General features: G+C 39.2%; 2 protein-coding genes across 2 annotated transcripts; both read right to left on the bottom strand.

Moving 5' to 3' along the window:
• Positions 1-666: 666 nt before the first annotated feature.
• Positions 667-5,289, bottom strand: LOC110988893 (uncharacterized). Its single transcript, XM_022252837.2, has 5 exons — positions 5,133-5,289; positions 4,650-4,703; positions 3,187-3,390; positions 2,520-2,701; positions 667-2,222 (listed from the first exon to the last, which is right to left on the bottom strand). The coding sequence occupies exons 1-5, from the start codon at positions 5,134-5,136 to the stop codon at positions 2,118-2,120; spliced, it is 549 nt and encodes a 182-aa protein (XP_022108529.2). The 5' UTR covers positions 5,137-5,289; the 3' UTR covers positions 667-2,117.
• A 2,531-nt stretch (positions 5,290-7,820) lies between these two features.
• Positions 7,821-14,656, bottom strand: LOC110988890 (uncharacterized). Its single transcript, XM_022252833.2, has 6 exons — positions 13,938-14,656; positions 13,702-13,749; positions 12,148-12,279; positions 11,606-11,800; positions 10,898-11,028; positions 7,821-10,549 (listed from the first exon to the last, which is right to left on the bottom strand). The coding sequence occupies exons 1-6, from the start codon at positions 13,939-13,941 to the stop codon at positions 10,409-10,411; spliced, it is 651 nt and encodes a 216-aa protein (XP_022108525.2). The 5' UTR covers positions 13,942-14,656; the 3' UTR covers positions 7,821-10,408.
• Between the last annotated feature and the right edge of the window lie 556 nt (positions 14,657-15,212).

Raw genomic sequence — 15,212 nt, 5'->3', positions numbered from 1 at the left:
GATTTTTGTTTGAGAGGCCTCAGGGACTTCAGTTGCCTGCCATGGGGCTCCAAACTTGGTTGATTTTACACTATTTTCAATGGAGCTTGAATTAGTTCAGTGCACCCTATAAGGTTCCGGGCCAGAAAGTAAACGGCTGGCAGAGCCAACGGTGATAAACACCTTATGAACTTGAAAACAAAAACAAAAAAATATCTGGAAAATGCTCAGAAGTTTCTCAGGCTTTTGATAATTTAAACCCGTTTTATGATTTTCCATTTTCTTTTTGAATTTCTGTTCATTAACCAATGACTTTTGAAGATTTTTTCCGTTCAGTGCTCCCAAATGTGCTCCCAAAATAAGTTTTGCTCTTCGGTACTGCTGTCTTAATTTTCTTTTACAAAGAGAATTTGCTTCACAATCGAAAATGACTTCGTACAATTTTATAGCTGGAATTCTTCACCTGTGCGTAAATTGAATTCCCTGTACCGAGGGATGAATTTGCCCATAATTTTTATTTTAGTCGAAAGCCCCAAAGATTAAGAAAAGATTATTACTTTTGAATGCGATATGGCGGTCTGTGCGTTTATTTGTCTGTGGGATAGATCAGAGCGAGTGTCAACAAGACAAGCTTATAATGGTTGCTAAAATCAGCCCAACATAGCCTAATTTAAGACATATCAGACGTTCCATTCCTCAAACCGATCCATTTTATTTTACAATACTCCAGCCTGACATGAAAGCTATTACAAAATTACCGCCCCAAAATAAAAATGGCTAAGACTTTATTTCGCAGGTGGAAATGAAAAAAGACCATAAATAAAAGATTACACCTCAACAATAAAAAGATACCAATTATGATCTAATTAATTCCCACCGATGGAGTCATTAAAAGCATTTTAAAACAGCCTTTGCCATCACTATTTTATAACCAATTTTATGATTGTAAACTTCGAGTACTAGCTAGATTACTATTTAAATTCATTTAAAACAAAGAGAACAAATGAACTATGGGAAGACAGAGCATGGACTCAGTCACGAAATAAGTTATGATCTATTAAATTTGCAATAAGTCGCCATTTCATTTGGTTATCAGTAGTATAGGGCGCCTTTATCATGATTAATGACTCCATTTTTAGGATTTGATAACGAAGAGTGGTATATGCTCGAAGTAAAATATACGCTTCTTAAGTCTGGGTGATTTAATTACAAGAAATGGTCATCACTTCAATTGAAGCACAATAAAAGTAAGCTACAACAGTCCCTCACAGTACTACAAGCTGAATTTCCGCGTGGAATTACGACTACGTAAGCGACAAGTAAATTTGTTGTCCACAGTAAAATATTGAGATTTCTTGTTGAAGCTTCCACCTTAGTACCGGCAAGGGCTCTAGAGTGCAACGCTAACTTTAGACTTTGTAACCAAAATGGATAAGATCATTATAGGTGCAGTACAATATGCAGCCACTGCTGCAAATTGTCCACGTGCACTAACGCATATAACGAATGGTTTTGGTTCCAACAATAAGCCTTTTGCGAGTTAAATTTGAATAAAATCTGGTACACTGAGTTCTTTACATTCACGTGATCATAACAATTGGAATTCTCCATACTAAAGCCTCTTTTGCTATACCTCGTTATACCCAGCAAAAAATGAGACCGAGGGGTACCCCGCCAACATGTCCAATCCCTATACTCATTCCAGACCATTGTTACTTAACACATCACCCCCCCCAAGATGTCTGAAAGGAATTCCCTAGTTTCCTGAGAGACAATGACCAACACAAAGCAGGGGGGGGGGTTCTCTCCGTCTCATACCTTGCTGCATATGTACCTCGTGATTCGGGGCAAACCTTCCTTAGGTACATAAGAGACGCTTGCAACAATACACTGTTCTCAATGGAAAAGAAGGGCACAAAGGAAGCAGTCCATTCAAGAGATGGTGGTCGCTAAGCAAAAGCTTGCCCCGAATCACGTGGTAAAGCAACAGCGTCTTTAGTCTGGGGAATTCAAATTGTTGTGTTTATGTGCAATCAGATAACTCAATGTACCAGATTTTATTCAAATTTAACTAGCAAATGAGAGGCTCTTAATTAATACAAAGCTCAGGTATCGCCAATCAGAGCCTCCGCTTCAGTTTACATGCTCAAGGCAGCGAGCGTTGCTGCGAGAATGCTCACCAGCACTGCGTTGTTTCCAATAGAGTTAGCTGCATTGCACTTATTTCCACGGCAGTAGCACACCTGTCATAAAAGTGAAGCAACTGAACTGATCAAAACAGGGTTATGCATGAGGATGGGAGCAGTCTTTGCATTTAAAAGCCTTTAATTCATACAGTCTCTCCCTCCCTTTACCGAAAAATTGTCCTTTTTAATATTGTCTTCTTCATAAGAGATTTGAGAGCGCGTTGGTTTACCTTGTAGATCTTAATTTGTGACTTGGAGAGTTCAAGAAGAGTTTGCGCAAAGTAAAATCAATAACTGCCGCCTTTGTCGGGATAAAATTGCGCGCAGTTAAACATCTGCGTGTTGGTTTCATACCTGTCCATCGAATTTAGTCATATCACCGAAATCCGGGGTTGCTCCAACCAGCTGGATGTCATTAGTTGCCTTATCAAGGGTGTTTCCCTTCAGACAAACACTCTTGCCTGAGTCAAGATCAGTCAAACCCTGAGGTGGGACCACGCAACGACGTACGATGGCATCTACAGTGATCTCACCCACTGTATAAAAGGGTTAATCAGAAAGAATTGACAAGTACTCGAAGCAGTACTCTGAGTTACTAATCGTTTCGTTCCCGGCCCATTTATCCCGTGTATTATACAGCACTCATTTAATGTAATGGCTAAATGCGTGACGAGGGAAACCGAAATCTCAATCATCATATCAACCGAGTGAGAAGACAGACAGTTAAAGAACAACAGAGACAGTAAAGATTTAATAGATACACTTTTTTCAGTGGAATCATTTTTTAATTGCATGCCGTCGTATATATCCCTAACACCGCAAGTCATGAGCCAATTATGCTCTCTACTTCACGTTTTTAAAAAAGATACGATGACGGATAAGAAAAATAAAAAAAATTTAAAATTGGACGGATGCTGCAGAACATTTCCAATAAACTGACCCTCTGTGATAGCGAGGGCGAAAGGCTTGAAGATCGCTTAACATTTTGTGCAAGGGAACTCCAAAAGATCAATCTAGCTACCTGATAGGGAATCAAATGTGTAATTTCCCTTGACGGTCCCGCACACGTAGTCTTTGTCGTCATCTGGGCAGTCGTCACTGTTTTCCTTCAAGACCCATGGGTGATAGTTCTTGCAGTGTATGTTCTTGTACATATTTGGGAATCGACGAGGAGCACGTGGAAAGAAGTCTAGGTGAACGCACTGCACGCAGTGCTCAGCAGATCCTGTAAGAAATGAACAAGGATTGCATTGTGCAGTTGTTGCTTGCAAGTGTGTCTGCAAAGGAATGTCTAATTGATCGATTTAAGGCATTTCTAGGGTAACAAAGATTTGAGCGAACATATGCATAAGGCAATATTATTCGGTGTTCGCATGACAAAATTTAGTTTAATTTTGGCTGCATTATTCAACCCTTTCTTGTTATCTTAATGGGTATTTGCTTAAAAAGTACTGACGCATTTCAGTAGGAAACACGGGGTGTTCCGCAACAGTTACAGAAATCTTTACCGTGAGAAGCCACAATATTTTAGGCCCATGAATTTTGTATAATAAGATGTAAAGAGCTTACGTTTTATGTTTGGATCAACCGCTGGACAGAACAAGGATTATTTAACTGAAATGGTGCAAAATGACAATTGCCACGTTTGAAATAATGAGTGATGAACAACATAACAAAAATTACTCGCTTTGCATTTCCTTTGAAAAAGGGGCTTTAATAAAAGTTTATTCAACACGAGCAATATATATTGCATATGTTCGTTACTTACTGCCCCTCTAACCAGATCTGAAGAAATTGGCATAGTTTATCCTTCATTAGTGGAGCACGAATAATTATATCCGTCAATGTGGTGTGGCATTTTCCTGTGTCCGTCACACTAAGGAATTGGTGCCAAATAAAACTTAAGCCCTAGTGCATTTTATTTATGATGCACTTTATGTGTCCAAAATATAGACCACTCTCATTTTGTCTACCATTTGTATGGGCGGCCAAAGAATTCAGAAGAAACACCCTTTCTAAATTATTTTTATATTTGATCTCAAAGTCCTTCAAAAAGAACATTAATTTTGTCTCACGAATTGTAAAAAGGGTTGTGTTTTCATTTAGTATTCAGAAGTACGTGTATTATTGTCTGCTGTTCCAATGGCTGCTTGGGATTTTTAACATTGGAATTATTCTTCGACTTTTGTACTGATGGTCAGCCACTTGTTTTTAGTTTTCGCAACCACTTGTAGAAAAAACAAGACCGTGATGTCAAACAGCAGAACCTATTGCGGCTTCTCATAGTGACAGCGCTTGTAAATTGCTTTTTTGCTGGACTCCCCGTATAGGAATAACTATGTTAAAATTGAAGTGTGGAACGGCGCGTGCCCACTGCGTAAGTTGACAATGCATACGTGCAAGATGCAGTTGTGTTTTTGTCGCACAATTGCGTCATAAAGTAACGAGAGTGACATCTTTAGTGACATTAGGTGTCCATCCTACCATTTTGTAGATTCACGGCGAAGATCACAATCAGAAGAGAAATCTGGATGAGGCCTGTAATGATAAAAATCGTTATATTTCACATTTCGTTCAAAATGTGCAGGTCGTTTGGAATACAAATCACTCGTCCTGCTATTTTTTTCAGCCCAGCAGTTGTTATAGGGTGTACTTATAAATCAAACCAGCGCTGACAATGATGTTTATATTTCATTTACTGTTTTATAATTATCATCACTGTTCGAAAGACTTCCGAGGCCATTCAACATTAGGTTGCTAAGAACAAAACATCTAAGTCGTTTTAGGGGTCTTTCTTGTTGAATTAATGGTCGCTGCGTCCTCTTAGCCCAAATCCAGCCTATTATTCATGATTGATTATGGAAGATTCATTATGTTAATGGCTCTAACGAAAGAACTACACATGCAAACATTGTGGAAATTAGGGAATTCAAAATTAACTTAGAGTGATTGTAAACACTAACTCACCCATCTTTGTTCGTTGTTTTTACACAGCAAGAGCAGGCACTTCGTTTGATTGAACCTCTCGAGATTATTATTTCCTTCGATTTCTTGTGATTTCCACCACGTTACTTCCTGAGTGCGTGTACTGATGTCACTTCAAATTGAACGAGTAAAAAATTCTGCCACTGTGTGATATATATATTTGTCCGTGGCAAATGTTGATTAATTCAGAATTCAAATTGCATTGGTGCCATCGATTTTGGATGTTTTGAGCCTCCTGGTGCCCCGCCATCCATTCGCACTATCGAGGAATCATTGTACCCCTTTTATTGAAGGTGTGAAACTTTGCAATTTATGACCTTCGTATATCGAACTGAACAAATGGCGTGTTCATAATTTTATTGTTATTCGGATTATTTGCTATCCTGCTATAAATTATTACGATTCATCTAAACCCCAAAATACGTCATAATCAAACGAAGAATATCTCCAATCTGAGAACAAGGACTGATTGTGAACCTTTTTTTTGCGGGGGAGGGAATGTGTTCTTATGGAAGGCGAAAAAATTGAAATCTGATTTTTATTTCTGTCTGAGGGTTGAGGCTACATTTTGGGGCTAGGTGGCCTCTTTTCTAAGCAGGGAGAATCATGGTCCGATTTGGTCCTTTTGGATTCACCATTGTCTGTAAAAAAAAACTCATTTCGAAGCTATACACACATGACAGGAACTCTGGCTAGTGATAAGCCACGTGACATCTGCTAATTAATGTGTCCTTATCACGGCACGCCGTGTAAACCAAGACCCTATGAGTATTGTTATTGTCAGCCTATCATTGCTGTCCTCTTGGATGAGAAACGAAGACCGTAAATCGATATAATAGCCATGGAATTATTAAAGGCATGAGATGTGGTAGCAAATGATGCTATTATATCTCTATAGATGCATGGCGGCTGTAAAGTTTATGCCAAAAGTATAGATGACTTTTGTGAAAGGAAAAATGGTTACGCTTCACAAAAACGTCTGTAAAGTATGCCTTTTATTGCATTATGTTAGTAAGATTCGGTAGACATGCAATTGCTATTTCATTAAAGAACATGAAAACAAATTTAAAAGAGATAGCAATTGGCTAGTATGCTTCATAACATCGCTGAAGTAGAATAAAAAATAAACAGCGGTTTCCACTGATGGAGTACCAAGCCATTATGATTATCGTTCGAGGAGAGACGCGCTATAATGTTATATTTGTTGTTTTTCCATTTCTTGTTGAGGTGACTTGAAAATGATGAATTATGGGATAGGGCCATGGGCATTGCTAATGGGTCTAGGTAGCGCTTGTCCCCGCGGAAATAAAAAGAAAAAGAAAAACGTAATAGGCAAATCCGTTAAAATGCGGGAAAAGATGATTTTTGACGAAAATCACCAATTTGCTTGAAAAAAATCAAAATTAACACCTCCCCCTGTTTATGGTTTATCAGTTCATCGCCGACGAGAGTTTTACACCCCTTGTTAGAGTGCCTCACCCCGGGCCCACCGGAAATATTCCTAGCGACGCCCATGGTTGGGGCACGCTCTTCTAGGCACACGAACATCCTAATTATGGAACGGCATGGAGTGATTAATGACAGTGTAATTCTAAAATTCAGAAATCTTCAGCTGCATCGTTAATGGTGAGGGGGGGGTCAGTCGATGCGCTAGATACAGCCGGGAACTCACCGCTGTACACAATATAACCTTACATTGGTTTTTAAACAGGTAAATGTATTTTCTCGCATCAGCCCAACTTCAACTTAAACATCACGAGGAATCATGTATCCTTAATGATTGCCGTGAACCATTTGGTCAATTTTTATCCATTTGAGGAACATACGAAACAACTACTTCAGCTTATTTCACCAGTGCTAATTTCAAGCGCATTATACACTCATCCCGTACGTGGATTAAGGTACATATCACCCAATCAGAACCCTAGTTTGAATACTCCAGATAAGTCCCAAGATTCATCCATGCTTCATCCAAACCTTTTAGTTTGAGCCAACCCTGCGAATTTAGTAGTAGTATATGAACAGTAACGTAATCAAGGGAGGCATGAGGGCTGACCCTCCCTCCAGCTCGAGGCCCTGCTCAGAAATTACAGAAGGATATTGATTGTCTGCCTTTGTGGGTGTGACCAAGCCCATTGAGCGCTCCTTCAAAAATGAGTGCTCTAATAACAAGTGTATGCTCAGTGTATGCCCTCGAAGGCTTGTGAAAAAACACGAGCGTACTCGGCTGGGACTCAATCCCACGACTTCCTGCTTACTAGTGCAGACGTCTTAACCACTCGACCATTGAGCTTGCTGGCGTTGGCCGGCTGGTTCGAATCAGATGTAGCAGCGGGTACCTTTGTGGATGTTTCAACCGGGTACCGCTGCTACATCTGATTCTGTGCTACTATTTCTGCGTTTTATGAATGAAGAGGTATTAAGCGAGCAATCAATCGTGTTTAACAAACCATGCATATTTCCAAGGGAATTCCGAGAACTTGGGGGGTATTCTGTACAGTTCTAAAAATTGGGCAGGTTTTTGTTTTCAGAGGCTAAAACACCAATTAAAAAAAACCACAATAATTATAAAAACAAATAAATAATAAAAACAACCTGATGTCCTTGCACTGGAACGAAGTACAATAAGGGATTCACTTAGACTTTTTTAATTGCATCTCTAATGTTTAAACAAAAGTAGTCAGTTAATGTCGGGTATTACATAATACAGTAATGAAAAAAAAGAAACATATTCAAATAAATAATAAAAAATGAGATTTAAATGATACGTAGAAGCAATTGAATTCAAGTCATAAAAGACTGTCATCAAGTAATAAAATCCCTATAAACGAAAATAAAGAATATTCAATCGAAACAACAATTTTCCCCTGGCATGAGAGCAATAGTACGGTTATTCAACGAATATTGTAGAAGGCTGTGGACCGCTATGTAGTTCATTGCGACTGATGGCAAACGCCTTGATCAAGGCTAAGTGAGGCTTATCTCTCTTCAATCCCCTGTATATTCCCTATTATTCAATTGTTGCTATATACGTAAATGAAAAAAAAAAACCTTAAAAGTGGATACCAAATTTGCAAGGTCGCAGCAAGGGAAATTGAAATGGTGTTACACAGCATTAAATAGTAGACGAACTCTCCTGAATATTTCTTTCAAGGAGTTTGAAATTATGTTTAACTTGTACCTTGTGGTCCTATATTATCTAAAACAAGTTCAACAGTAAATCAAAATACAAAGCAATAATTGATTATGTCGCAAACAGCACTAAATATAAAAATCAACATAATGGTAAGGATACTTAAATATTTATAAGGCATATTTTCAAGGCTTTGCGATCAGTACAAGACCGCGCAAGTAATGACACCATTGTTAAAACCGTGTCTTCATTTTTACGAATGTACAATAAGCTCTATACACAAAACTGTGGCCGGTACCCCACTACATTATGTTCAATCTTGTCTGTGCATATAAACAAAGATCTTTCTAAAGTCCTGACACAGAATGCGAATCGCAAGCTCGATGAAATTGATTTCGAACAAGATTACCAAAAACACAAAATATGGAGGCCCTCATGTTTCGATCTCGCAGAATCTGTCTTAAAGGCAAAATGACAAGGGGCAAACAAGCAAAAGGGGAATCAACCAAGCATGGACGAATGCAGGCGAACAAAAGAAAAGGTCAAGTAGGCTGCAGTGAGTTGGATGAAGAGGCAAGGGGTAGCGGACTGCTTGAAAGGCATGCTTGAGCAACAAAGGGATCTAAGGAAGGAAAAGATCAAAGAAAACATACAATGGAATGAACTGGACCCCAAAAGGGGGTGTGCATGTAATTTCCACACAAAAGCTAGGAGAAGAAAGGATAGCAGTTTCCTCTTGGATATTCAGGCCATGGGGTTGTATGGTGCGGAGGCGTTTGATTACAATTTACAAAAAGAGATGGAGCTTTGAATGTAAGGTTCGTTTATGGTCTTCCTTCCTGTTCTGATTTTGTTAAGGTGATTTCACTCGAAGTATTTAGCAATTGTTTATGATGATATACAGCTACAAGCCGAAGTTCATTAAAGTCCTGACGGTAAAGCATTTGACCATGTAGAATCTGCATTGACAAATTTTGATCCCTGCAAGGAATTCTCGAGTAAATGTATATACATGTAGCATAGAGCGAGCTGACGTATCGTCCGAATTAAAGCTCAAATCTTTGCTGATAAGTTGTGCTATAGTAGTACTCCATCGCTTCAAGTAATCTGTCTTTTCATCAAGAGCCCGCATGAATCAAAGACCTGTTCCACACGCCTGTTATCATAAAGGAGGCAGTTTTCTATCCTCATCAACAGGACAACCGTTTGCAGGCCAAACAACCAACTGCGATCGATACATGCACTTGTTAATAATAGTGCTACGCAATTACAATATTTATTTGAAGGGGTCCTGACCTTGTACAGCCTTCTGGACTTCGACACAGGTCAAACCATAGATGGAGGGGAAAACAGAATCAGAGCAGATGGGAGGGGGTACACGGGCTATATTTTGCGTAGTCATCCGCAATGGTCGTCAGTACAAAATATCAGCATACATGTTGAAAATGATGTGGGCATAGCATGACCTTTTTAGATGCTGCTCACAAGAGGGGGGTAGTTACAGAAAGATTAGTGTGTATCACTGCTGATATAATGGTTTAGAATTACAAGGTTGGTGTTGTCCATCATTGGTATAATTTGTCCGTCTCTTGTACATGTTAGGAAGCATTCTTGTAACTTGCAGAATTAATGGTTACACAAACGTCATGATTATACAATGAGAAAAGTATGGTGTCAGACAAGTTTCTTCAAGAAAAGGCACATGATGCCCGATATATAACCAGATAATGAACTGCGAGTTCAGGAGAACGCATCCAAGGTTGGCACATAAACATGGCTCAGTTACACAAAAGAGCAAAAAATATCCTCGTTACAAGCTGAATCTGAGATCTGAGGTGAATTTTAGGCGCCAAGCAAATATTGTTATCAGGCAAAATTACCCGGCATCTGTATCTCTGCATTGTCCGTGAACGCCAAAGCGAAGTCAATTATGCATTTCACAACTTACTTGCATTAATTAATATACCTCTAACGTTTATGACGAAACATGGCTTTTTAATAATAGAAAACAAAGACTGTATAAAGTGCAGTTTTCAGAACACATTACCGTGATTTTTTGACTACCTTTCACTCAAAAACCGATGTATCAGGTTTGAATTAACACTATACTGTGCATTTATTGCCACTAATAAATAACGCTTTGCACTATCGTTGCCACACCCAATATGGCGCCAACAGTCTGGAATCTAACGGTAGAGACCCCATTACAGTAGTCTTTGCTGCAGAAGCAACCTTCGCCGCTAATGGTACCACTGACACCCACAATCTAAAAATGAAAAAGGGGAAAAGTTTGAAAATTCACACAATTGGCTTTATAAAAACTGTATGATATGCACAATATGAACAAAAATGTTCCCATCTATCTTGAATTGAGGTGCAAAATGTTCCCTTCTATCTTGAATTGAGGTGCATGAAGGTAATTCAAATTCTACAGCGCTATAGAAGGATGCAAATTTCACAGTTTCCGTTTTTTTTCTAAATATGAAATTAGATAGTACAACATAGGAACTTAAATGCTCTGTCGTGTTTCTGAAAAGAGGTACCATCACATGACAGCCCGGCATACTGATTTGAAAGTATATAGATAGGCCAGTTTAGATTTCATGTAAAATACCTTTTCGATTGAAAGACCCAGATTATTCTGCGTGTCCTCCAGGTCTCCAGAGAAACAATCGTCGCCAATCCCCAAAGATTCAGGAACTAGTACACAAGACCTGAAGATCCAGTACAATTCCAAAGTTTCCTCTGGGAAAGAGAAGGAAAATAACAAGACGTGGCTATGGAAATCTCTTAGAGAGAGACTTTTGAGTGAAACACTGCCATAATATGCCGGTTCATCTACAAGTGTACATAACGATTTAATGATTTGCAGATTGGGATAAACCCACCGAAATACATGTATGTAAAATGATACAAAGTACGAAAGACAAAGGAAAATTCTTGGTTTAAACTCAGTCCAGAATTCAACATTTGGACTCCGCGTTATACACTTGCTTTGTCTGTTCCGCCTCTGGCTTGCTCGGGAACAAAATCCCTTCCGTGTTTTTATCTAACCGATGAAAAAAGGGGTTTGCCTGCTGAGTTTCCTGAAGTAAAAATCAAATCCTTTTCAAACGGGTAGCATGAAACCCGAAATGGATCATTCAGTGTAATGACCTTTTATTTACATTTTGATGTATAGGCATTTCGCCAATTGTTTCTTCAACATGTTATAATAAAGATTCCACATGAGGACAAATTCAAGCGTAAAAAATATCGAATTTATGTAATTGGGAAAACATCACTGACCGCGTCCTAAATCTGGGCTACAGTGTCTAAATACCTTGATTGTCGGGATTTGGAGAAGAAACCGTGGCCTCTATCCAGCCGCAACGATTAACATAACCCGAGGGTGGCGCCATACAGACAGACCCATTGAGTGTGGTCTTGGAAGGAATGGCGCAAGACCAGGCCAACTCGCGACTGTTTTTGATGGGTTCACTGAACTCACTACACTCGTAGCACGTCAGAGGGTCAGCTGTGACAAAACCAAATGGTTGAAATGATATCAGAAGTAAATCCTGGTAAAGATACGTCCAAAGGCAATAGGCTTACAATTTCTTACTGGCGCTTCTGTGGGCCGACAGATAGTTCATTAAAAGTTACAATGCTACGTGTACATGTATGAAACGCTCTTATTACAAGCATTCAAAATAAAATAGTCGCTGAGATAAGAGATGGACAAGCTGATTTTTTTTCGTGTGTTACGTTTAATCGGAAGGAAGGTTGTATCCTTATTCAAAGCTTTCTTATTTAATTTTTTTTGTTTTTCAAAGTTGCATACAGTGACATTTGAAAGCAAAGTTTCTTCTACTTTCAGTTTACCTTTCTCCCGCTTGACTTCATTCGGCCCCTCTGTGCCGAAGATATCGAGGTCACCCAAATTTAGACCTTCCAAGATATCACCAAGATCCGTGAGATCTCCGCTAAGATCAGAAAATTGAGCCATCACGATACCTATACACCAAATATCCACCAATACAAGTTTTACCACCATTTAAAAGTCACGTCTTTAGAATGTCACCTATGTTTTATCTGACAGGAGTGTTCAACCTTTGAAGGACAGCTTCGATCTGAGATCTTAGTTTCTTCATGGAAGCCATAATATTTGGACTACTGCGGGAATGTGATGTTGATGTTGACCAACATTTCCACGAGGTGACAAGTAGAGACAGATTTCAACATCGCTTAATACTTAGCAGTCTTCAATGCAAGTAAATTGCTATAGACTCATTTCAGCAATAACTTCGCACGCGAATAAATGGAAATGGGCAGCTACGATTCTGGAGAAGGATGTGATGACTAATCATTTATAAGCATAAATATACATTATTACAAAAATCTACAAAGACAAAATTACCGAAATCCAGATATTTTGTTGTTTGTTGAAGATTTTGGGGGAAAAACTGAAGGTTGATCACTTAACTAAAACAGGGGTGGGGAAATCTTACCAGCTTCAACGAAAACAGGCTGGGGTATGAAATGAATCACGAATCAAGTTATTTTTAAACTAAACTAAACTGTCAACACTGATGACCCCCCCCCAAAACAAAACAAAACAAAACGCAGTCCATGTGATCTGTAATTTTTGCAGAGACTGTTTCCATCGATCCGTGGTTGTTTAACCATCAGACCTAGGGATTCACGAAACTCACAAGTATACAAAAATCGTAGAAATTACGATTGAATTTAACATTGAAAGGAATTAACAGAAAATATTGATAACCCTAGCCATAATTTACATAAAAACGAATTGGAAGCACTCTGCATCTCAGCTAGTACAAAGACTTGCTGAATTGCCTTTATTATGTCTTTTCAAAACTTGTTGGTGAGGGATCTCCAGAACACCAGCAGGTCGTGTGGAGCGCAAACATTCATAAGCAGGACAAAGCTGAGGATGGGATGGGGGCTATTGTACCCAAAAAGAACCCCCATTTTTGTATCATTTTTAATGATATTATGAAATGAGAATTTTGGGGGTGTTTTTCATTTCTCTTCCTTCAAAACGTGCATAAAAAGCCCCCAAATAGCCCTACCCTTCAGAAAGGCCATACAAAATAATGTTGTCCCCCAAAACAATTTTGTCCTGACAATTTTGTTCCAAATTCGCCTGAAACGGGGCCGGGCCTGATCAACGTCCTCATAATCTTTATATAAATACTCAATGCTTTAATGTGCAAATGAATCTCTCATAATGATTCTGGTAAGGTTTCTGTCACTGTAGGCCTACCTATACAATCTACATGAACTAATCAAGCACTCATTTTTTTCCAATTTTTTTCCCAAATGAAATTGTACAGAGTTTATCCTCAAGAGACTGCCAGTTTTTTTTCGTTCAAACATAATGAAACTATAACTGCTTATCAATAACAAACTCACCAGTGCAATGCATCGAGCACATTACAGCAAATAGACGGGCAACCAACTCTGTAAACGACCAAAACGGAAAAGACTTCCAAGACTGTACTTGCGTTAACTGAATGCAGTCACAGTAATTCAAGTATCTCTTGGGTGTTATTTATAAATCATTTTAATAAAAACATTTTTAATAAAAAAGCGGTTATTTACACTCTTTTTATACAGAATACGCGTACTGTATACAAACTGAAACTTACCCATGTTACTGAGAAAACTATGCCATTAAGGTTACCAAGACAGCTTCTGGCGGGTCTAGTCGCCAAATAAAACGACTTTGCACTCGCAACCTTCGACAGTATACGCATCACTTTGCGGTTGCTTAGAGACAGAAACACCGGTTGTTAGACACTTGGCATCATCGACTAACGTGGAGGACCTTGGTGATTATTCTGTAATGATGCAATCGGTGGTTCTTGCAACAACATGAAGGAAAGACAACCACAGTCACTCCATCGAATTTACAAGAACTTCATCATCAAACGTTATACAAAAGAAAAAAGATTTCTCAAAATGTGGCCTCTTGTTCCCTCCTTCCGGTATGTATTGGTTTAAGATGACACCACCATAAGAGCCCCGACTCTGAAATAAAGGCAGGAATGTAATCCAAAGACTTGGGCAATGGGGAGCGTTAGGTAGGGGATGGACCATGTGACGAAGCGGCAGGGTAGAGGCGAAGGAACTCGTGACCGTGGCTTCAAAGCATTGTACATGATCCCCGAAGCTAAGTTCGATAAATCTCGACAATCTGTACGAAATTTGGATTCGTGTTTTTATCGACCCAATCGTTTGCATTTTGTGAAGTTAAAGTTAAGGCTACTTCAAACCGCCAGAAATAAACAGTTCCATTTTGGGGATCATAAAGTCATCATTAGCGAAAAAGAAGAGGTGGGAAGCTGGCAGTTAAGCGTTGTGTCCCTTTGTGTCTGTCCGCGGTTACCGCATTATAGGGCAGCTGATTTCATAATAGGGGCGATTCACAGTAGCGCGCCACCATGAGTTTGCAATGCGTTGGCCAATCACAGCGCGCGTAATTTGTCGACACTTTCCGAACGCGCATTGCGTCGACAAATTTCGCGCATTGTGATTGGTCAACGCATTGCAATCTCTTGGTGGCGCACTATTGTGAAACACCCGTATTCGCAACATAAAAAAAGGGGAAAAGGCGTCGGCTTCAACGAAGAAGCGCTTCGGAGGCACAAAGTCAAGATTACGTCCAGAATACCTCTCCATATCAGATTTTTTTATTTTTACCTGATGTTGGGTTTTTTGGTTTCATTCTGGCACCTTTTATTCCAAATAAAACTTCAGTGTGCAAATTGTACACAACTCGCCACTTCATAATTCACCACATTCAATACCACGAAGCAACACCCCCAAACAAGACCGTTTGTGATAAAAGTACCTGGAAGTACGGACAGGATGGGGGAGGACAACTGTACTACATTTGTAAAGTAATATTACGCAGGAAAGAA

The sequence above is a fragment of the Acanthaster planci genome, linkage group LG10 (genome assembly GCF_054643075.1).
Source record: "Acanthaster planci isolate LZ-2023a linkage group LG10, COTS_SCS, whole genome shotgun sequence".
Classification (NCBI taxonomy): Eukaryota; Metazoa; Echinodermata; class Asteroidea; order Valvatida; family Acanthasteridae; genus Acanthaster; species Acanthaster planci.
This window is presented reverse-complemented; position numbering and strand designations above follow the sequence as displayed.